Source organism: Erpetoichthys calabaricus, chromosome 2 (genome assembly GCF_900747795.2).
Source record: "Erpetoichthys calabaricus chromosome 2, fErpCal1.3, whole genome shotgun sequence".
Taxonomy (NCBI): domain Eukaryota; kingdom Metazoa; phylum Chordata; class Cladistia; order Polypteriformes; family Polypteridae; genus Erpetoichthys; species Erpetoichthys calabaricus.
The window spans coordinates 292,113,110-292,138,696 of NC_041395.2; the positions used below are offsets into that span (position 1 = coordinate 292,113,110).

The following is a 25,587-nucleotide window of genomic DNA, read 5'->3' on the forward strand; positions in this document are numbered from 1 at the left end:
GCAACCAACAACCCTTTTGGGTTGTAACCCAGTAGCTGAAAAACACGGTCTTTACACAGACCCAGCATGCAGAAACTTAAGACTTGGAAATCAGTTTTGTGTTACTCTGTATTGGCAGTTAATGAGTTAATGTCTGCATACCAGTGACCCACACCAGACCCACAGAGTTTCAGCTGCAATGACCTGCACCCTTTGTGACTGACATGCAGCCAATTTGCCTTTTGGTCAAAAGGCTGAAAAGACAAAAAATGTAATATTGAAAAAATCAAAACCTTAAAAAAATAAAACATCACAAGACACAATATTCAAACAAATTACTTGGATTTTTTTTACTATGCAATTATTTTACTGTTTATGAATTTATTCCAATATTCAATCATTATTTTAGCACGAAAACATAATAATTACATTTATATCATGTTTAACTAACTACTTACATAGATAAAGGGGAGCCACTTCAACCATCATTGATGTGTTAAATCCACCTGGATGACGCAAAAGCATTGATTTGTGCACCATTATGCTCACTATGCATTAGCTATTAGGTGGTGAAGGGCTGACAGAAATAGCCAATAAGTGACAGTGGATGATTAGGTGACCAAAATGGAGAAACATCCTACTTTTTTTGAAAGATCTCCATTGATGTTTTAGAATCACAGAGAATCAGGACCATGATTTTACATCTAATCCAAAGGACAGCACTGTTTTATTCAGTAAAGTGTCCCCATTAAAGACTATAGGATGCATCCTGATGAATCACCTATTCCAGCAGCAACCCAAACTTTCCAAACATACTTTCAGTCAGGTCCATAAGTATTTGGAGCACCAGGGGCCTCATGTATAAACGGTGCGTACGCACAGAAATGTTGCGTACGAACGTTTCCACGCTCAAATCGCAATGTTTAAAGCCTAAACTTGGCGTAAAGCCACGCACTTTTCCATAGTACCTCATACCCTGGCGTACGCAATTTCTCCGCTCGGTTTTGCAGACTGGCGGCACCCAGCGTCAAAGCAGTGCTACTGTTCCTGCGTGGTCACCCTTTCTTTCTTAGATCCACATTCCTGACGCGGCTTTATAAATACACTGAAACTAACTGCATATTGTTTATTAGTGTAATGCATCTGATTGTAATTAACCTGCAGCAATATAATGGTCCAGGGAATAGCCATGGTATTCCAAATACCATAACTGCTTTAGCGTTGTTACTCTCAATGCATCTTCGTCTTCTTTCAGCTGATCCCGTTAAGGGTTGCCACAACAGATCATCTTTTTCCATATTACTCTCACTACACCATTCTGAGTATTTATATCATTGTATCTGAGTGGGGAATCACAGCAGCAGCTGATTGGAAAGAGAATTATCGGTATACAGCATGAAGCAGACACTGCCTGAGCCACGGCAAAACATTTCAGAGACTTTCCTGTACGGACTTCGCGGTTTAGAAAAAGTTTCATCCCAAGAACTATAAACGCACTAAATCAGTCCATCAAGTGCTCCTTGTAGAACTGTTTGTACTTATAAGTACAATTACCCCACTGTAAACTTGCACTACAGTTATAATATTGCACAACCTGCGCTACTTTATAAAGCGTGTATTTACATATGATGACAATATCATTTTTAAAATGAAATGCAGCAAAATATGTTGATTATATTATACAGATAAAACTTTAACTTCATTTAAATAATCTATATTGTTAATAATTAAACATGTGAGGACACGGTGCCGCAGCGCTAGCTAGTTCATGGATTGTTCCTGCATTGCGTTGTATTCTTGCTGGTGCTGACGCGACACTGGAAGGATAGACGGATAGAATAATTAAACATGTACTACGAAGATATTTCAATGTTGCTTAAAAGTTTTGAAGAATCGGCGTTCTAAGCTTACAGATGGCTTCACGTCTATTACAGAGCTGATTGTGTGGCAATTGGGTATTTGGAGAAAGAAAAGTAAGGACAGGAATTGGAGGTTAGTACGTTTGAAAGAGACAGTACTGCTGCAATAAATTATTTCATCGAAGGTCGCGCATGGTGCAGCAAGCCTCTTGCGTGAGACATGAACAAGCACTGCGCCACCGTGTTCCCATGTTTAATAACATGCTTTAACTCCTATCATCATGAAAAAGATATCACGTATACATCTCAGTATTTTAATTATTCAGAGAGCTGTAATATCACGAATGTAATGGATTCTGTGTCCTGTTGGAGAAAGAGAAAGCCCGTTTAAGAAGCAGGTAGTGATTCACACACATAGAAGATCAAATACAGAACAAAGCATTTAATGTGCTACTTTAGTTACAATGGGATTTGAGAAACTAGTAAATTAAACAATTTTAAGATGAAGTTTATAATGTTCTACTTTAATGGCAAAATAAACTACGTGATTAAAGTGGAAATTTTGAGATTAAAGTTGACATTTCATGCTTTTTTCTCACTGTGTGCCTATTTTTTTTGTCTATACCCTAATAAGCTTTCATATGACATTCAGACGGTGGGCTACGACTCGCCTTTTCACGGCGACTTTGATATGTGATTTCTTTTTTATTTCGGGCACTGTGCGACTTGAGCTTTCGAGTTTCTCCGGCACTCAGTCACTTGATCAGCTTCATTTTGTTGATTATACCTCTGTTTAAACCAACAAATAGTACGTTTTTCCTTTGCCTCCATTTGGTATTCGCTGAAATTCTTATATTTCCCCCCATGCTTTTCCCATTGTCTTTTCACAGAAGGCTGAGCTTAAGGGCTATTTATATTGATTTGCATATTCAAAGAGGCATAATTCTGGGAGGAGTGGGGGCGGGACAGAAGGCGCGTGCACGTGCGTTACTTTTCACGCTGATCGGAATTTATGTAGCGGAAGAACGCGGAAGTTTGCGTACGTACAGATTCCTGCATCTGGATATTTCTGTGCGTACGCACATTCCCGCTTTTGTGCTTACACCATGTTATAGTGTGAGTTCTACGCACGGCATTATGCATGAGGCCCCTGGAGACGGCCATGAGTTACAGACTTCAGGGAGTCATTGACTGTAAAGGATTTTCAACCAAATATTGAAAATGATCATTATATTTATGATTTTGTTAGTTTGTCCAAATACTTTTGATCCCCTGGAAATACGGGGACTATGCAGAAAAGTGGCTATCATTTGTAAATTGCTTATACAATATTTTTGGTAAATCCCTTAAATTAAAGCTGAAAATCGACACTTCAATCACATAATAATTGCTTTATTTCAAATCCATTGTGATGGCTTACAGAACCAAAATTATGAAAATTGTGCCACTGTCCAAATACTCATTGACCTGACTGTAGATTTAGGTGGCTTGCCTGTTCTTAAGTGCAGGTGGTATTGTTGTTTGATAAGTTGCATGTTGCATTTTAACTGGTAAACAAATAACCACTATTGGTGAAATACTACAAAAATTTTAAAAAATGCCTGTTTTAGAGAAGATAAATAGTTTGCAAAGACTTGCTAATTCTCCAGTAATCTGGATAAGTGTGGTCCCTAAGGTAAGAATCATCATTTTTTAGCAAAGTGATATTTAAATGTCTTAGATGTGTTATGTACATATATTTGCATTTCTTGATTCACAACATTCATGGTGCTGCTGAAATCCCTAAACTCCCAAACTAATTTTATTGTTATTAAGGCCACAGTTGATGGATCAAGGCATCAGGGAGAACTCTGTCTGATTTGCTTGCCATAACGACTTTTATTTTAATTCAACTACTTCATGTTCCATTACTGTTTGTCTGGTTTGTTTGTAACAATCATTCCCTCTCTTGACACTTCTTTGATTTAGCAACCTCTCCATAGTTAAACTAATCCCCATCACTGCAATCCAGTAATACCAAACTACGGGTAACATTCATTGATTCTGTCGCACGTCACAGAACAAACAGACAGACGGAGGTCTAAGGATTGCAGTACAAAATGTATAGACCCGTTTCATAATCTTTTTTTGAAAGCAGATTTGTCTATGTGTCTTTCTGGTCTGGCCACTTGGCTCTGTGGGGGAAAGAGAAGGTGCTTAGCAACAGTACCCTTTTTGCCCCAGGGTGGAAGTGTTACCTTAAGAGTGCCTTGACAGTACCTGTGTGTGTGCTTCTGTGACACGCATCAATGTTGTACGTTACGTTCAACAGCCAGGATGAATTTGAAATATTGTAGAATATTTGTATAATATTACTAAGGCACAAATTCAGCAACACCGGATTTGAATGACTATACTTTTCAATTAAGATACATAATATATTATACTGTACAATAAACACAACTGAACACAGATTTGAAGATAGGAACTGACTGCATGTTTTACTTTGGCAAAGCAGTCTTCAGTCGGAGAACCACCAGTCAGGGTGAACAGCCATTATGACATTTATAACCTGTATTCGGATTGTGTGCATACTTTACCCCTGCCCTCTAGCTTTTATCTGGTTTCTGCCTATCTTCAATATATTAAAAGTTTATTTCCTAGACAGGAAGAGTAATCTATAATTTATTTTGTTAAGATCAAAAGTCAGAGTAAAGGCTGAGTTAATTAGAATCTTGTCCTGTGATTCAAGATACGTTTGCAAGTAAAAGGGTTGCTACAATCCCTGTACATTTATTAAAATACACCACATATTGCAGCAAACACAAGACTTCCCAAGGTAACTTATATTTCAGCAAACATATATTTAAATAAAGATATCGTATTCTTCACAAGAAGCAACCTGGGACAGCTCTCCAAACAGCTCAAGCAATTTACAAAAAGATGGAATTCACATACTCCAAATTTAAGGATAAAACAGGTTTAAAAGAAAAAAAAAGCTAACTTGGGTATTCAAAATGATTTGACAGCAGAAAGTTTTTATGAAAAGTTTTGGGAGAATGAATTCTTGCTTTCATATCTTGACAACAGACAGTGAGAAATACATTCCCCTGGAGTGACAGCTTATTTGTAGGCCGTTCAACTTGATATGACTAGTGGATTTCATTTATTTCTGAAGATGGTAAGGTATAAAGCAAAATTAGCCTAGCACCTTATTAAACAAAAAAAAATGGAAAGTTGATCTTAACATCCCAGATCTGGATGAATGCACTCCTGTCATACAATGAGAGGACAGCACTGAAAACAAAGCAAAATGGGAGCCAAAAATCAATGTTGTAATGAGGAGATAAATGAATAGTAAAGGTATTGATCTGCAAAGATGCGAGCCATCCAAGAATTTGATACTGAAGGCGTGCACGTAGGTTGTGTATTATTACAGAGAGCCCTCAAAGATGAGAGAACAGAGGGTCTTTTTTTAATAAATTAAAAAAAATGATTTCAAATAAATTTCCCAAAAAAACTGAAAAACTGCAATTCCAGTTTCTGGGCTTCAAATTAGGAGATTTTAGCTGAGATGGCATTTTGTGCATTAAAGTATTGCAAAGTAATCATTTTACTTACTTCTCAAAGATATACGGAATATCGTCCATTTTCATCCCACATTTGATTCATTGCCAGTTCTCTTAATATCAGCAACAGCAATCCAATTTATAAGTTTGATACATATTCAGTTCTTGTATTCTTCCCAAGCCTTAATCAACCTTCCTTCTTCAGCTTATAATTTTTTATTTTTAACTATATCTACACCTTACAGTTGTCTTATTTCTGCACTGCATCTCATGGCACTGTCACGTGAATTAACTCTATGAGCTTTGCCAATTTATTTTTTCTCCTCAGCTAATTGGTTACATATAATTTCCTGACAACTTGAGAAGGAAGTTCAATTTATTCTGGCTAACAAGTTCAATAACTGTTATACTCATTAAATAAAAAAATGCATTATCCTACTGTATCAGTCTTTTCTAATGATTTAAATGTGAATGATTGAATTCTAACTGCCCTGAGCTCTGAAATAGAGAAACATGTAACTTAATAATATGAATCCAACTTAATTTTTTTCTGTTCTTAACTTAGTGTTAACTCTTAACATACAGATTTCATCAGTAGCAGAGTGGTGTGCAGTGGTTCGCAGTGTAGCCTCACGGGTCTCATGGGCTTCATTCAAATATTGTGTCCTAACGTTCTCTGTGTAAGGTATGCACATTCTCCAAGTGCCTCCCTAGGTAACACACCAGGTACTCTAGTCTCCTCTCTGATCCCAAAGATGTGCATGTTGGGTGATTTGGTGCCTCTCAATTATCTTCCATATGATTTAGTGCTCTTGTATGCAAAAGGGTTCCTGTGATGGACCAGAAGCCCATCTTGGGATAGTTTATGTCTTATACCTTCTGCTGCTAGGCACCATTCCCTAAAACCCTGAACTGAATTAAGTGAATTTTAGAATGCCATGTTCCAGAGATTATGAAAAAAGCCACAGGCTGACGAGGTTAGTCACTGTCTAAAACATGTAATGAAGAATGGAATGAGAGAAAGTGGCATCTTAACTATGGAGGAATATTTCACACAAAATTAACAAAGAAATGCACAAATATTTTTGTGAAATGTGACAATTAACATCACAATGACATATAAGCATAGATCATTAAATATCTCATTTAATATTTTTTGGCACTTATTTCTTAAGGTATTCAAACAGTTCTGCATTTATTTATGTCAGTGACGCCACAAGCAAAATGAAATACAGCTTGAAATTAAAACAGTCATTTTCACCCATCCAGTACTATGTTTTGATTGGTGAATTGTAGGGCGGATGCTCAAATATGCAACTTTGCACAAGCCTATCAGTTGCATGATTCCCAAGGCAATCAATGCACCTGCTCAAAGTTATGACTGTGTGTGTCCGTGGAAAATATCAGTGCATGGAAAAGTTGCCCAAAATTACTGCATAAAGCAGCTACTTTAATTCAAGAAGACCTAAATCCATCATCTGCTCAGGAGTCCACATCTGACATGTGGCATCTGCCTATCAATACAGCACTTGATAGCCAAAGGCAATCTGCCTACAATTTACTAATGAAAACACAGTACTTGCTAGAGCCCATCCTCTTGATTTGACAAGTAAAAATGACAGTAGTAATTTCAAGCCATATTTATAGTTACATGTAATGTCACTGAAATAAATAAATGAATAAATAAATAATACCTAAACAAATAAGCAACAACAAACATTATTATCACAAATCAGTGTTTTTAGCCATTTATTGTTACATTTCAAAATATTATTTGCACATTGTTTTATCCAAAATATTTTTCCATGCAGTAAGTTCTTTCTAATTCTTCCTTTTTATATAGAACTAAAATGTGAATGCCATACTAAAGCACTCTTAAATCATTTCAAATCACTTAATTTACTGTCATATTTTTCTTCTGTGAATTAGGGGTGTGTGATATTGGCAAAAAATTATGTTTAGATATTTTCTGGGACTTTGACAATAACTATAATTAGATGATATTTTGCCTCCTTTAAAAACATGTTTGTAAAAGTCTTATTGATCTAAATTGGTCTTGTTAATAGGATATTAATTGTAGCATACTAATGAGGTTAATGGAGACAGCAGTTGGAAAACAAGTCTTATTTGTTTATTTAAAACTGAAGTAAAATAACACAAAAACATTAAAATCAACAGTCAAAGTATTACAGAAATCAAACAGTGCAAGTATGAGAAAACAATCTCAAAGTGGCCTACAGGTGAAGAAGGGGCCTGAGTTGCCTCGAAAGCTTACATATTGTAATCTTTTTAGTTAGACAATAAAAGGTGTCATTTTGCTTGACTTCTCACTACACAAAAGACCAACAAATCCATTCAAATAAGACAATTTTAAACAGACACTTACCATTAACATAAACAAGATATGAATCTAAAGGGAATAACATATTAATCATAGTTCATCTAAACTGCATGAACATTACAGTCTGAATAAATATAAAATGCACTGCTAAAAGGTGAATTGTGCAGCATACAAGCAATAACATACTGTACTCTAGAGTCAAATGCTACACAGGAAAAAAAAATAGCATTTGTAAACAGGTTCTCTCATATATTGCTCAAGATACCAATAAACCCAAACCTATAACAGTTTTTAAACACATTACTACCTTCAAGTTCTGTCCAATATTGCACAAAGATATCAGAAAAAAATAAAACAATTGTAAAATTCTACTGAAGAAACTTAAAGTTGTGTGACAAAAACACCAGTCTGTCCACAGCTTCTGGCTCAAGAGCAGCATGGCTACATGTTACAACATTTCCTCTGGTGCTGAAAGCCTTCTGAGAAGGGTTGCTTGAGGCAGGGATGCACAGGAGTTTCTTTGCAAGTTTCCTGAATTTGGAGAAATGTACTTCTTGTGTTTTGCACCACTCAAGTAGACTTACACTCATGTACAGTCAAGTAGTTTTTGATCTCTTTTTCAATGACAGTGGGCAGAAACTCACCTTCTCTGAATTCCTGTGATTTATTGAAATAGCGGTCAAGAGACTTTTTTTTCCTTTTTCACCCAACTGTGGTCGGTTCCGATGAATGCATCGCTTTGAACAGAATGGTTGGGATTTACAGGCAGGCATAGCATCTCCGATCTGTTTCATTATTGATTTAACATTGTTGTCACTATTGTACATACTTCATACACAAGTCAGGGTTGGATGGAGTGGGGAGAGAAGGCAGGGATCTGTGCGAGTGTATTAAATAATGAAAGAAAGAAAAAAGCACTTTGGAATCGAGGACCCCAAACCAAGATGGCTTGCAAAACAAAATGCACCCAATGGGTATATGCTTCTTATGGAAATAAAAATAACCCCTTCGAACAGATTTTTTTTTGGCCTGACACCTACACGGCTCCATAACTGTGGTAAACACGTATGCACTCGCTTTGCATATGCATAGTATTCTATCCTGTTACGTTTACATGAAACATTAAATACATGGACTCTCAAGGCATGTTTTTGATTGTTTTTTGCAAAGTGAGTGACATACTCGATAATTTCAGCTCACACATTGTTAAAACAACAATTAAGATATTATCACATACTGTACCATACATAAAGCACACTCATATCTGCAGTTGTCCAAGTAATATGTGAACAGGTTTAGAGTCTGCCTTTGCAATATGCAATGGGTCAGGAGTGAGATTAGACCATGCAATCTTATGTTTTCAGTTCCACACTTTCTCTATTAAGCCACATTCTATGCTAAATATAACAGGGGCAACGATTCTGTTAATTACAAGAATCACTGAATGACTACATGAAGTTCCAGCTGGGTCAATATTCAAGGTTGCCCTGAAAACCCTCTACTATTTGTCATGTATTTTCAAGTTGTTCTTGTACTGAGACACACAAATAATCGTAACATGTCTATACTCTGGTCCTTTAATGCTGGCCCATTTTACTGCAGTGCCAGAGACCAAAGTGAGAAACAGTCTGCATAAACAAAGAGGAAGGTCAACAATATTGAGTAGATGACCAGAGATTAGAGCCACTTCTCCTCTAAGTAACATCAAATTCTTTTCTACCCACTGTATGAAAACAAATGTCTGCAAATCTGCTGCCACCTGCTCTGATAATAAAGCTCACATGATGCACATAAAAATGTCTATACTCAAGTGGAAGAAGTCTTTGAATCTTTATCTTTTATTCATTTCAGCATTCATAAGCTGCCCTCTGACACCTAAATAATGTGATGACTAGGAATGAGTGCTATTTTTGCTGACTATTGCTGAGTACTATAAAATACTGTAATTTATAATAATAATGCTGCTCAAGTTTTTAAAATATTTTGTGCATGTTTTTTAATGTTTGCCTGCAGATGAGTAAGTGAACATTTTAATGGCAAGGACTACAGTATAGATTTTTAACGTGTGATATCCTTCATTTAGTCATTAAAAATATTTATGTATTAAAACAACACAGAAGAGGACACTATGCAAAAAGAGATGAACAAGGATTCTCAAATTGTCTGTTCAGAGGCTTACTTACCTTACTATGTCAATTTCAGCAAGTAACCTAAACTGCCTAAACAACAATTTAAAAAAAAAAAAAAAGATCTGCAAATAACCAAACTATACCTACTACAGTAATCCCTCCTCCATCGCGGGGGTTGCGTTCCAGACCCCCCCGCGAAAGGTGAAAATCCGCAAAGCAGAAACCATATGTTTATATGGTTGTTTTTATATTGTCATGCTTGGGTCACAGATTTGCACAGAAACACAGGAGGATGTAGAGAGACAGGAACGTTATTCAAACACTGCAAACAAACATTTGTCTCTTTTTCAAAAGTTTAAACTGTGCTCCATGACAAGACAGAGATCACAGTTCCGTCTCACAATTAAAAGAATGCAAACATATCTTCCTCTTCAAAGGAGTGCGCGTCAGGAGCAGAGACTGTCATAAAGACAGAGGAAAGCAAACAAATCAATAGGGCTGTTTGGCTTTTAAGTATGCGAAGCACAGCGGCACAAAGCAGTTACAATGAAGGCAGCAGCTCACACCCCCTCCGTCAGGAGCAGAGAGAGAGACAGAGAAAAACAAACAATTAAAAATCAATACGTGCCCTTCGAGCTTTTAAGAGAGCGAAGCACCATGCAGCATGTCGCTTCACGAAGCAGCTGCACAGAAGGTAGCAACGTGAAGATAATCTTTCAGCATTTTTAGACGAGCGTCCGTATCGTCTAGGTGTGCGAACAGCCCCCCCGCTCAATCCCCCTACGTCAGGATCAGAGAAAGTCAGCACAAGAGAGAGAGAGAGAGAAGTAAGTTGGGTAGCTTCTCAGTCATCTGCCAATAGCGTCCCTTGTATGAAATCAACTGGGCAAACCATCTGAGGAAGCATGTACCAGAAATGAAAAGACCCATTGTCCGCAGAAATCCGCGAACCAGCAAAAAATCTGTGATATATATTTAAATATGTTTACATATAAAATCCGCGATAGAGTGAAGCCGCGAAAGGCGAAGCGCGATATAGCGAGGGATTACTGTTTTGCCTCCGTAGGCATGTAGAGGCAAAAAAAAAAACAATCAGAAATGGGTAACATTTTTGAAATTTCAAGAAAAAATCTTTTGAGAAACAGGTATAAAATTAAATGTGGTACACGAAAATGTAAAAAGAGTATAGGGACAAATTTTACTTGAAATGATTTACACATAAAAACTTTCTGTGCATTTTAAAAAAAATTGCTGCTAAAGAGTACTATGAAATAAGAATATATGACATAAAATTTGACAGAGTCTTGATGTGGAATCCAAAGGAGTGAAAACTTATATTCAACATAATCAAGAATGTTGTGTGCATGATAACAGAAACCTAGGTTTAATGCACAGCTTAGGCAAACTTGTATGGTTTCTTCTTGGCAAACTCTTAGCTCCTGAGTAGTTGGTTCAAACACATGCATATTACATTAACTGAAGACTTTGGGAAAAAATGACATTCTATGCATAAGTGTCACACTTTGTAAAATGACTGATTCCTGGCCTGTGCCTAATGCAGCCAGAGTAAGCTCAAAATTATCAGAACACCAAATGAACCAAGCTGAGGAGTAGGATGAATAGGAAATTGGATAAATATTTTTGTATAAGTAAGAATCACCAAACATCACTTATTGCCACCCAGAAATATTACAATTAAATAAACACTAAGGAAATAAAGTTTGCAAGGCAAAGACAGCAAGATAAGAACAACACCCAGAATGGCTACTGTATGTCTTTACTCTGGAATTGAACAGAATAATAAGAGAGGAACAGTTTAGAACAGGGACAGGAAAAGAGCTCCAGAGTATGAAAGTCTTGGTCCACCACAAGATGACACTGTTGGTGCCTAATGATTGGGAAAGGTATGTAGCACAATAAGAAATTTACAGTGCAAAAAGAAATTATGAAGTAACCATATTCTGTGTACTACATAGCACTGTGCTGTGTATTGACAATTAGGCTTGTTTGCCTGTACAAGTGTGTCCCAAACATTTTATGTAGATAAACATAGCCTTGAAGAAACAAAAATTTTAAATAAGATTACAACCTCATTTCCCTGCTACCAAATATCAGTAGGTCTGCCCTAGGACAAACTCTGGTAGGTAACTATAGTATAACTTTGACCTTCTAATAAATAAATAAAACATTGTGTATTGTCAATTAGGCTTGTTTGCCTGTACAAGCGTGTCCCAAACATTTTATGTAGATAAACATAGCCTTGAAGAAACAAAAATTTAAAATAAGATTACAACCTCATTTCCCTGATACAAAATATCAGTAAGTCTGCCCTAGGACAAACTCTGGTAGGTAACTATAGTATAACTTTGACCTTCTAATAGATAAATAAAACATAATAAAAACTGAAGCAAGTTGTTGAATTTAGAAAACACAGTTCCTCCCATGCACATGCTAGATTAATTTGGCTCTGTATGATAGTACGGGGGTGTGCAAGTGCATGCTCTGTGATGGAAGAAACCAACCTTGGATGAGATTCCAGTCTATATGCCCAGGAAAAGCTGCGGTTGCCAACAAAAGTAAAAAGTAGCTTACATAAGGGATGGATGAGTAGTTAAGCAAATTAAGAGATGTTCAGAAAATTTAAACTATAAAAGAGGAGGGAAGGGCTGGACTGTGGGTTACTTTCATATGTTATTATTAAAAAGGTGTTCAAAGTCAGACTAATATCCATTCAGTTTCAATTCGCTTGTCAGCATTTAGGCGATGGAGAATCAGAACTAGCAATAAGTGACATCATTTAATTTTAAAATGCATCTGTGATTTCACATGAAGGACTATAACATGTGAACTGCTGTAAGGACATTGTTTGTGTTGAGGGGCTATCAGACAAATCACTGAGAGATAGGTTTCACAAGCACATCATCCTTAATGTCAACTCGTCTATAAATTAAGTGCTGTGATTAACATTAGAAGGGACAACGGAAGGTTGTCAAATCAGACTGTCGCTGTTAGGAAATAAGTTCAACTATTTCTCATTTATTTCATGGTTTTGTATAGTCAGGAATTAACACTGAAATGGATTCAAGTTTATATACATATATTAACATTTCTATCAAGTTTCAATCAAGGTTTGTGATTGAAATATCATGTTTACTCCAAGGCTTTCAAGAAGGACAAAGTTAAAAAAAAATCAAACAGTGGGGATGTAAAGAGTAATATGGGTTGTGCATGCAACATATATGTGGCTCTATGACAGGTTAGCCAGGTGCCTAAATATTTGTTAAATAGCCCCATTTCTAGGAAGCAAAATTAGCATTGGGATTTCAATGATGTATAAGATAAAATAATTAATAATCAACAATGCTTACTTTGTACAGTCATGCTCATAAATTTACATACCCTGGTAGAATTTGGAAAATATTGTTCGGAAAATTAGTAATCATGCAGAAAGCTTTCCTTTTAATTAGGGAGTGTGTTCAGGAAAGGCAATATATCTCTCTATTATAATAAAAAAATCTTGGGTCGAGACGTGATCTGCTCGGAAAGACACTTTGATGTCCCGCGAGACTAGACTTCACAACCTTAGGAAGCAAGACCCATGAGACGGTGACTTTTGCACGTCACGCCCTACTTACAAATAATTTAAAACAAGATCACTAACATCTAACCTCTCCGTTGTTGGAATGCTTTTGGCAGACACACTTCATGTGCTCCCAGCTCTTAAAAATTTTAAGGGCCCTGGAGGCTTTTCGCCAAGAATGGGCAACTCTCCCAGCTGAGAAAATCAAGGGCCTCATCCGCAACTATCACAAAAGACTGCATGCCATCATTAATGCTAAAAGGGGCAATACAAAATATTAAGAACTAAGGAAGGGTATGCAAACTTTTGAAGAGGGACCATCTCATTATTTTACTTACTACAATGTTTTGTTTAACGGTTGAACTATTCTGTGATGCCTTACAGTTTAACACTAGAATCCCTGAAGCCTATGAAAAAACTTGTAATCCCGGCCCACATTAAATCTGTTCGCACCTCTCAGCACTAGCAGCAAGCAGTCTGCTATCAACATCCACCGCACCGCCGGAGCTCATCTCTGGCAAAAAGTTCTCCCAGCTGAAGTCTTTTTTTATCTGCATGTGAGGTCCTGTGAGTTGCATAGGGTAAATAATATATCGTTATTTGGAACATATGCATTTCATGTGTGTTCCATGTCTACAATGATCTGATGACAGGAAAATGCGAGAAACACAAGAAATGCTGAACAAATACCTAAAATAGAAACTTTTTTCATGTTATAGTAGTAACAACAAAATTTTGACATGGAGTATATAATGTGTGAAGACTGAAGTCCAAATATCAAATAAACACTTTCACAAGTGCGCTTTTATTCAACAATACAGTATAAATGAAGAAAAAGAAATTGGGTTAGGGTACTACACGGATACAACCTCTTGAGTGGCACAGCGATAAGAACTGCTGACTCATTTGATTTGAGTATGTAACAGCCGGTGTAAATTTATGGTGCTTGTAAACGTTAGCTTTTTTTTCTATTTATTCAGTTTTATTCTCTCAGTCACGTTCACACTCAACCCGATCTGACACTGCTGTTTTCAAATAAAGACGTGTTACAACAGAGGTGAACTCGGATGAGGGTTCTACATCGGAGAAAGAGAACAGAAGCCCTCCCCACAAGAAACGTCCACTGACATATAAGAACAACACAGCTGCACCAGGCGTAAGGGCAAAACATGGCACCATTTGGATGCAGCAACAGGTCAGGCGTCATCTTGCCAGTCAGTCTGCCCCATACATGTCTTTCAAAGAAAAATCAGGGCTTACAGAGCTTGCGAAGTTATCGTGCAAAGTCCTGTTTGTGCTTATGTTTTGTGATGGTCTTTATATAAAAACATTTATATGTTACTTATATAAAAGCCAGATTGAATGTTATTTACCTTGATTTATTTACTTATCTTCCTACAGCGTAAAGTCACAATTAGATTGCAGAGCTTCCTCTGCTTGATCGACACAGTCATGCTCACAAAGTACATGTGTATTCAAGTGACTTTAGCTGCAGGTTGAAGCTACTGTCGCATCCTACACAACTTTGTTTGATCTTATTCAGGAAAAGTTCCCAGTTGCCCCATGGAGAAAGACTTACCGAGACTATGGTCATAAAGCTTAAGAAACCGTTCCTGGACAAAGGCAGAACCGTAACAATAGTTGCGGGGAGCAACAGTTGCTACTTGGGCTGATCGACACATTTACAAAACAAAAGACGCTGATGGAGAGGTGCGAACGGATTTAAGGCGGGCCGGGATTATGAGTTTTTTTCATAGGCTTTAGGAATTCTAGTGTTAATATGGATTCCATTAAAGGCAAATTAAATGTGTTTTGCCTGATCAGTCATCTTTTCTTTAAAGTGTGGTATACATCTTACAAATGCAGCCAGGGTATGTAAATTTATAAGCACAACTGTATACCAGTGTCAATAAAAGAGATTGAAGGGCAACATTAAGAACTGAGACCACATCTAACTAAACAGGATTTAATATTACATAGTCAAATTACATGGCAGAGAGTGATTAGGCTGCATTCTCATTGCTCCTGAACCTCACATTCAATTTGGGGCTTACTCATGGCCTATGAGATGTTTGTGGGTTTTCTCCAGATTCTTTCATTTTTCCTTCCACATTCCAAAGATATGTAGGTTGACTTATAGTAAATTTGCCATTACTGAGGGAATGTGAGTGTGGGTGAGCATACCAAGGGTGTATTCCTGCCTTTTTCTGGAACAGTGTCCAGCCCCCGTGACCTTTTGCCATATTAAGTAAGGTTGATAGATTAATGGCTCCTTTTCATATATTTTTAATCACTGCCAATCATAACTTTCATGGTTTCCTGGTTCTCTTGCCTTTACTCTTCATGAAAAATCAGTCTCATTCTAGAATGGAGTAAAAACCTTTGCTTATCCATAATGAAAGAAAGGAACATTCCCTTTAGCTACCTTTGGCTTCCTGATATATTCTCCATATGTATTTTAATACTGAATTCATTATCGAAAAAAAAATCATTCATCTCATTTATATTTTACAAGAAGATGGTTTAAAAAGGCATTTAATTTAGATCACATTTCAGAATCATGTCTTCAAGCACACTAACCCACTTGTTAAGTATTGTAGAAACTTTGTGAATAGTTCATGAAAAACTAAGTTTCAATGTTTAATGTTTTAATGTTACTTAAAATAAATGTTTATGTAAAGGTTCAAGAAGGGATCAAAAAAGTCAATTTACCTGCAAACCTACAACACAGTTAAATGAGCACTATTCACGAGTTTCAGTTTATGGAAGCCTATCCTGTGTTAGTGGAGTGCCTTTGTATAAAATGAGAGTTTTGAAAGCCAAGCCTAACACTGGAGTTTAAAAAAGATGCAAAAACAATGCAAAGAAAAGCATAAGCCTTTAGAGATCTTCATGTAAAAGCAAATCTCAGATACTCTATGCAATTATTCGCCAAGGTTTGCAACACATAAATTTAATGGAATAAAAACATAGAATGTAGATCAGAAAAGACTTTTAAGCAACATATTTTGAAAAGTAAATTATTCTACAGGCCATGAAGTACCATGAGAAAAATATTTCTATTTACCTGGAATGATATTAGCGTCAGCTACTCTACAAGTGACTGATAGCCTCAGCTAGTACTCACTTAAACAATTTATGGATGTTTAAAGCTGGTTTTACATTGCTATAAATGCAGGCATTTGTAATATTTATTGCAGCTGTAATCAAATAATATCAATAAATACTAGTTATTAACTAGATGGCTTTATTAAGCAGAAAAGTGAAGAACAAATAGAACTTGACAGGCAGTAAAATAAACTCCAATTTGAGATGAGTACTAGATAAGGGGTAGGAAAGTCTTAGTGCTGTAAACCTCTATAGCTGAACTAAATTAAGCCTTTATATGCTGATATTTATGTTGCAGGACAATACAGATCTTACTCACAATTGGCACTGGTCTCCTTTAATTCCTTTGGTAGTGCAGAAGCATTTTCCATTCTGTGACTGGCAAACATTAGCATGTCCATTACACTTACAAGCTGAGAAAAGAAGGAGAAAAACACAAAGCAAGAGAGTGAGTTAGATAAGAATAACTCACCAATCAACAATGCTTTCAGGTCCAATTACAGCTTTAACTTTGGAAGAATACTGCAATTCCCTGCAGAGTTTACAGCACGGGTGCTGGCATATCTTAAAACATTACTACCATTAATGCTCAAATGGATATGGTCCATAACCATGTTGAACATAACATTACGCAAAACCTGCAATAGACAAAATGTGACATTATATATATTTTTTATACTGTATAGGCCAAAATATATGTATGTTTGTTCCACTTTAACACTGCAAGGCACAACATGTTTGTTTATTCAGATCAAATAAACTCATTGACTCTTGTTCGAAGCTGGAAAATGCCTGGCAAAGTAAATGTAAAATGTGCAACAAGCAAGAAAAATCCTTTGATACACATGAGTGAAGTAAAAAGGACACAGTTAATACCAAACACTTCCACCGTTTCAGCTGGAAGGCGATGTGCATGAAAGAAATATTAAATGGAGGCTTTTAATAGGAAATGGAGGTAGTCTGAAATGTAAATGTGATGATGTTTGAAGGCTGGAACATGCTTTCAGGTTGATGATCAGAGAGGCAATCTTAATATAACATATGACACAAAATATACAAGATGCAGTTAATATATTCAATTGCCATTAGACAGTTAAAATAATAAATGACAATAAAACAAGAAAACAGATAAAATATTTACAAAAATAAAGATTACTAAAGGCTGACAAGATTGAGAAATCATGCATGTTTAATTAAAAATTATAAAAAGCAGCTCTATAATGGTATATTTTTCAATAAATGCAAAGTTTTATTACAGTAAAGTGTAAATGATGCAGACCCTAGGACTACATCATACATTTAGAGAATAATGAGGGAAATATATAATTTAATTTAGCATTCTGTCTGTCAACTGTGTGAAAAACACACACACATTGCTTGCTCACAATTTATTCTTGCACAATTTGTTTGTGGAGGTTCTGTGGTTTTTTTGTGATACTACACCACTTGCAAGTTGAAATTTACCGTATTTTTTGCACCATAAGACGCACTTTTTTTTCCCCAAAAGAAGGTTGGAAATGTCTGTGCGTCTTATGGTGCGAATATTGCATCACAGACCATGATGTGTAATACCTGACAAAAGTCGACATCCAGGGCTAGAGGGCGACAAAACTCACTGTTACGTTACAGGCATTCCCTCTGTGCTTGGAGGAATGTTAGACTCATTGACTCGGCATCTAATCCTTGCGTGTGCGTGAGTTGCGAAATCTAAACAAATATAAACAAAGGCAAGATAGCGTCTACATCTCATGAGGGAGCGAAGCGCATTATCACTGAGTTGGACTCTGGACTCGATAGATTACCAGCCGCTGGACTACTTCAGGCTGTTCTTTCCTGAAGCTGCCTTTCAGCTACTGTCAGACAAGACAAACAGGTATGCAGAGCAATTTCTTGAATCGAGGGCTGTGCTTGCACCGCATTCTCATTTTTCAAACTGGAAACCCACAACAAAACACGAGATGAAGGGCTTTGTGGCATTACAAATATAGATGGGACTAGACTGGCGATATAACTTCAGGGAGCATTGGTCCAAACGTGCTTTGTCCCCTGGTGGCTTTGGACAGGTTATGTCGCGTGATGATAGGTATGTGATGCTGCAAAGTGATTGTGAGCAACTGAGCTTCATAAATTCTGACACTAGCGATGAGGAGTTCTTGGGGTTTCCATAAAACTAGAAGAATGCTTGAACCTTAAAGTCTCTCCTTATTTGTTAATGACAGTGATGATGTTTCTTAATACCGCTGTTCAATTTACATGGTTGAAATATTATTCTGCTATATTTTATTAAACATATTAGTGCACCATTTGGTTCAGAATATTTTTTTTCTTGTTTTCCTCCTCTAAACTTAGGTGCGTCTAATGGTCAGGTGCGTCTTATGGTGCAAAAAATACGGTAAGTAGAACAGCACAATCAGAAATCTAAAAGACAACCTGCAAGTATAGTATACTAATTTGTACTAAACACCTGGGTGTCCCCAATCAAATTCCTTAACCATCAAGTATGTTTAACTGTGCACATTGAGAAACACTTGTGAATGTAATGTACTGGAAGGGCCAAAAGAGACAGAATCGTCTCTGGAAAGTTCTATATAAAATAGAGCATGGCTGTGAATTAACATTCACTCTTGGCAAGGGACTGCTTGGTATGTTTTTATCTTGAGCTATGATTGCTTCTCTGTATTCATAAAATAATCTTTTAATAATCTCTAAACTTTGGAATGCCATTTTTTCCAAAAAAATTAAGTTTTTTTTTCCTTTACGTTGAAAAGAATTAGAAGCAGAAAAATGATTGGACATGTTAGTTTTTGGGTTTTTTGGGGGGTTTTTTGCATCCCTTTACATGTAAGCCCATCCGTTTCATCATATCAAAATGATGCCCCTTGAACCTTTTTATTCCATTAGTCTTTGAAGTCAATTACATGAAAACAAACACATTTCTTTTCTTTTCAAAAAGTAAAATATAGAAAGACTTCTGATTGCAATTTGATAAAAGGTGTCTCATATGGACTAGTAAAGAAAAAAGGAAAAAAACAGGAGTTGTGTTTTTGATTCAAAAGTCACTATAATATGTTAAACAAAAACAGCATGTCAATCTAGATGACATAAATCAAGATCTTTAACATATTATTGTGTTTATTAAAGATCTGATGATAGTGTCTGCAAAGAGCAGGAGTAAGTGCTCTCCAGTGTCCTTATTAAATTCCCAGCCCTGCATCTCCTCCTCGCCATCTATAAATAACATCCCTTAATAGTCTAATTGGCTCAGTAACTCTTCATCTCTTATAGCCACCACCTTACCAGTTGAGAAGTTGGCAAATTACTCCCCTTAGGAAGAAGGACCTTGAGATAATTATGGAGGCTTGTATACTGACTGATTTTTCTCATTTAACAACAAGTTGTGCTAAAATGCATTTCTATTAGTCAGATATGGCACCGCTGTGGTTAACAGATAAACAAGACAATGATTTATTTTACTTTCATAACCTTTGACGAAACATTGAATATACTGAAATCTTTCCTTTCTTATTAAATAAATATATAAACATTTAATATAAATGAAAATAAAAATGTTGTTAAACTACATTTTATATGGATGGCAAGATTATCAATGCTGCACAAGCATGTATGCATATTAATAGAAAATGTCACTGTATGGTTCTCTACACAGTTACAAATACGATATAATCCAAAGCCAACCCGGAAAGTTAAGAATAAGAAGATCAGACTGTGTCCTACAGCAATTAAGGAGAACAGCTGAAAATATAGAATTCATGTTTGTAGATGATTTTAAACTTGTGCTCACAAGCTTCTTATTGTTGAAATAAGAAAAGGGTGAAATCCATTACAATGACAAAACCTAAAGCAAAAAGTGGTACTGCATGTTTATCAATAAGGCAAAGACAAGCAAAGTAAAAATTGTCCATGCATTTTTATGTTATTCATGTTGCCATTTCTCACAATTTATCCTGATTCTAGAAAATAAAAAAATAAACATTGAATCTGAATGGTTTCATTTGTTTAAAGACAAAAAATCTGTTTGATTAACTTCCATTTAAAGATTTACTTTTTCCCAGTCTTTTGAAATGAACAGCAAGATTATACCACCCTCAAAAGAAAAACAGACTAGTAGAGATATACTTAATTGTATTTTGTAGATAAAGGCACAGACAATGACTATCTACGTTGGCAAGGAGCGAGTTTCAGGATGATTTATAGCTAAATTATGATCTATAAAATGTACCTAGGTGATTTAAGTGAAGCATCATGAATTCTAGGCTGCTGGATCAGCATTTCAATGCAGTCCCATATGATTCAGAAATTGTCTGAGTTATAGAAGGTGTTTTAAAGAAGAAGAAAAATAAACGTCATTTCCTTTTTATTATCTTTTCATGTGTTTACAAAATTATGAATCGGAAAGGAAGCTTTTCTGGGATGACACAAACATAGCCACACATACTTCGACATTTGGCATCCTGGCCTTGTGCTGTGGAAATAAGCTGCAGTAAAATTAGAGAGAACATAAAACTCCAAACAAACATAGACTACTTCAACCTGGAATCAAATCTGAATATCCCCCATGAGGCTTGACAAATTCATACTATTAAATAAGTGGTGACATGTAGTAGAATATTGTACATAATGATGTACCATTGTTCAAAATGAATTTTTAATGTAAACTATTAGGTCATTTGCTACTTTAAGACAAATCAGAACAGATAGGAAATATTATTGTAGAAGTAATTCAGCACTTATCTCTTTTTAGCAAGGAGGGCTGTACTGCAAAATACAACTGGCATATCAGCAGCCGATGCCTTTCACAGGGAAAAAAGGGTGTGAAAATATTCAGAGCTAGGATATTAGATTTTCAAACAGCCTAAACCAGTGCTAGATCACGGGGGTGGGGGGGCAGAGCCTACCCGAGCAGCACTAGGTGCAAGGCAGACAGAGGAAGAATGACAAATGTTACACAGACGTCAGGGACTGCATTTGAACACAGGATTCTGAAGTCAGTGCTTTTAATCAATACACCAGCATGGTGTCACAAACCATGAAATACAAAAATGTCAAAACTGAAAGGACCTTCAAGGAAAAAAACTGTTTGTGCACTAATGCTCATTAAACTATACAGGCAGAAATGTAACTATATTATCATTATACCATATATATGAATTATTTTTGGCAAAATAACACTTATTAGCCTCCTTCACACATGAGACTCAAACACTTCCCTGTCTATCCACGCCTGGAATCTGGTCATTTGGACACATCAACAAGGTGCAATATGTTTCTCAGTCAATACTGTTCACATTTAATTGTCTCTAAATGACAAGGCGTTTATGTGGGAAAGGGCACAAAATTTCAGTAAAAACTAGCATTGTAAATGCTTTGTTTCTTAAAGAAAATAGGTTGAGGGGCAGCCACAATCAAGTGTTGTTTTTGCTTTTTATTTATACACAATATACTATGAACAATAATTACAATCAATGTTTAGTTCATCTCTGTAGTCTGAGAACACATCCCTTTTTGTGACAGTTGATTATTTATTATTTTGGTTTTATGATTAGAGTAACAATAGTATATGGAAGTTGATGTATTGTTTGATGTGTTGCTATGATGAACATAAGTTTGCATATGTCGCAGTTGTAGATATTCACATTTATTTTTGTAGGTCATGAAAATAATCATCTTTGTATGCAGAAATCCCTAGACACTTCTGTAAACTCAAAACAAAACTGTTACTAGGAAGATAAAGTACTGTATATAATCTGTATTTTCACCTGAAGGTTTCGTCTAGGATACAGGACTCTTACAAAGTTACTAAAATTAAGGACTTTCTGAGAAATGCTAGAAACCTGTACACATATTACGAAAAGAAGATAAAGTGTGACCTTGACTCAAGAGCCCAACGGAGTGGAGTCACTTCTGGTGTTTACAGGATTCGAAATGGAAACCTTCCGATTGCCGGCACAGATCTCTATTTTCAGATTCACCACTCCACCCAAACACAAATAGCAACAATAATAATAGTTACTTTTTGAAGATTACATTGAAAAGCTGTAGGTTTAATTAGTGCTACCCTATTATCCTTTTAACCAGCACTAGATAATTAACACCTGTTCTAGAACTGCAAACTGCTTATGGTAAAATTATAAACACCTTCTAGACTGGAATAAATGACGAGCAACATAAGGTATGCCAAGTTTGCTAATAAAACAGATGTCATATTCATCTCCTAAACTTCAGGCATTGGTTTAAATATTTTATGTTGCCTTTTATTTCAAATTAGCTTAATTATGAGTTTTACTGCCTGAAACTATAAAAGGTAAGTTTCAAAAAGCATGGGTCAATTGACTTATCTTGTCAAATATAGCAGCAATTCATAGCTACTATCCTTTGCCAGGATTATATGCAAAGAAAACAAATGATGATGTTGTATTACTACTGTGTAACTGATAAATTGTACAATTTATCCAAAAAAAAAAAGAAAGATACAAATGAGACAAAACAGAAATGAAACAAATAATACAGCACTTTCAGCACACTGGCCCCTAACTACAATGTTATAATACAGAGAAAAAGCCTACAGATTGCTGGAATGGTAGTCTGTTTGGAAACTCTTTGTAGAATAGTCTATGATTATGCTGATTTGAGATGAAAATAATAATCAGAAAAAAAGACAGTAGATTCATGACAAAACGGAGATAGCCTAAGTAGGTAACTCATTCATTTTCCAAAATGTCTTTTCCATTATGGGAATGTTGATGGGTATAGTCTATCTTGACAAGAGGATCCAGCTCTGGTCAAGGGGGCAGCCCATCAAAGATCACACTTACAGAAATAAGTATAATTCTTAGTTATCAACCAACCCAAGCACAATGTCTTTGGAACGGGATATTCTTGTTATTTTTATTCTTTTAGAAATTATATTGTCTGGTAATTAATCAACCACTGAAAATCTTAATGGAATCTGTAGCCTTTTTCACCTTGAAGGCCCAAAAAGATCTTGGTGTGAATGAGATGTTAGTCTAACACAGCGTGTGAATGCACACACATTTGGCTAAACACAGTCTATATATTATAGCACAGGCGTCTAAAGGTCTTCTCATGCTACATGATTTTTCCAATGATTTTCAGTTGCAGAGTTTATTTGCATAATTGTAATGAGATAAGGGCACTCTAGTGACTTCATTCATGTAGTGTGACATCTTCAGCAACTCAGTCTAGTCAATGTACACTGGCACAATAATACGCATTAGTGAACAGTATTCAAAGCTTAACCTGTTCTGTGCAATGGAGAGCTGCCAGCGTGGCTTGAATCAATGATTTACTGCAGCCTGCCTCAAGACATTACAGTATTTAAAAGGGACTTCTGCAGCTCACTTTAGGTAAGTTAATATTTAAAATGTTCTTAATAACCTTTAATGTAAAACTTGATGATCATTTAAAATATATTTATGTTCAAATATTTGTACACCATAGTCACCCTATAAATAATTTACATTACTTAAAAGCTCCTTATGTCAAGACACTGAGGTTTCTTTCTGTTTAGAATTGCAGTTCCTTCTACTCTCAAAAAAATGATTTTCTTAACAATGTGAAAGAATATGGCAATGAATAACCTAGCAGACATGAACATGTAAATATGGTTTGCTCCATCCAACCCTACATAATCCCTTAAAAGATTCCTTATGCTGACCATATGGCCTGTACACACACTGTGTTGTACAGTATATTAAAATAATGAAAAGATATTTTATATAATATAAAGTATGCAGCACCTAAATGCTTTACATTAATTATGATTCAAATCCACTGGATACACTGCTATAACTAGGTATTGATCGTAACTACAAAGAAAAAGAAATCCGTAAGAGTTGACAAAAGTACAAAAAAAAAACATTTTAATATTAAGATCATTTTTTGAGAAAAAATAAACCAGAAAAGGCTATAAAGGACCAGTGGCTACATTTACACTTTCTCTTTTCAAGCTTTTGATCAACATTTTACATTTACTTATGTGGCTGACATCTTTATTCAAGGCAACATACATCATTTATGATGCAATTGGTCACATTTCTTCAGGTTTTCCAATTGAAGCACAGGCAGGTCAAGTGACTTGCTCACGGTCACAGAGTGTCAGTAGTGAGATCTGAACTCACAAACTCACTCCTTAAGCTAGAGTTTATAATTCCAATTCACATAATGTAACATGGGATTGAAAGCAGAGGCTAGATTTTTCAGAGCTGAAACTTTTTTGCCCCATGTAATTTATCATCAATTTGTGTCTAAATTGTGTCTAAATTGAACTGTAACAAAAAAAAATAGCTATTCCAAACTAAGGCTGTTGAAGTTATTAGTAAGGTGAATGGTTTAATTATACTGAGCAAATGGCGGTTGCATCTGTGAAAAGAAAACTAGAGGATTGCTAGTATAATAAAACCATAACACAAAAAATATTCACTGATATGGCCAAGAAAAACTACAAGTGAAAATATGTGCAGTCTGTTCATCCATCCTTCCATCTTCTTTAGATTAGCAGGGTAAAGGTAGTATCAGAAATGTTTAATCAATTTGCATTACACTTCTGAAATGAAAATGTTTCAAATTTCGATTACAGAATAATGCATGAGTAAAGATACAATGATCTAAATGTCTCCTTGTGATATGCTGCATGGGCAATGTCCATATTAAGGCAAGATTCGATCGCTAGTTTTCTAGGTCATAATACTAGCAAGGTAGATTCAGTGGTGTGATATATAAATCAAAACTGTGAGAAGAGATGCTTTTTAAAACTATATGTCTTCATAAAATCATGAAACATCTAATCAATTTGAAAGACTCTTTCAATCGAGCTTACTTCACAGTATACCCTTTTTTGAAGGAAAGAAACAAGCAGAGACTCCTAAGTTAGGTAAAAGAACTGACATACAGTAGCTCAAATGTTTTTGTATCCACATTTCACTCTTCAGCAACTGGGCTCTAAAGTATTTTAGTATCCTGCTAGTGAACATATCATGTAAATAAGTTCTTCTTCCAATCCATT

The 25,587-nt window shown here is 35.8% G+C and overlaps 1 protein-coding gene across 1 annotated transcript in view; it reads right to left on the bottom strand.

Moving 5' to 3' along the window:
* atrnl1b (attractin-like 1b) overlaps positions 1 to 25,587 on the bottom strand; it is a 1,074,694-nt gene that overhangs the window by 590,775 nt on the left and 458,332 nt on the right. Inside the window, exon 20 of the mRNA XM_028795765.2 lies at positions 16,864 to 16,957. Coding sequence (XP_028651598.1) covers positions 16,864 to 16,957 — 94 coding nt within the window. The remainder of the gene's footprint in view (positions 1 to 16,863; positions 16,958 to 25,587) is intronic.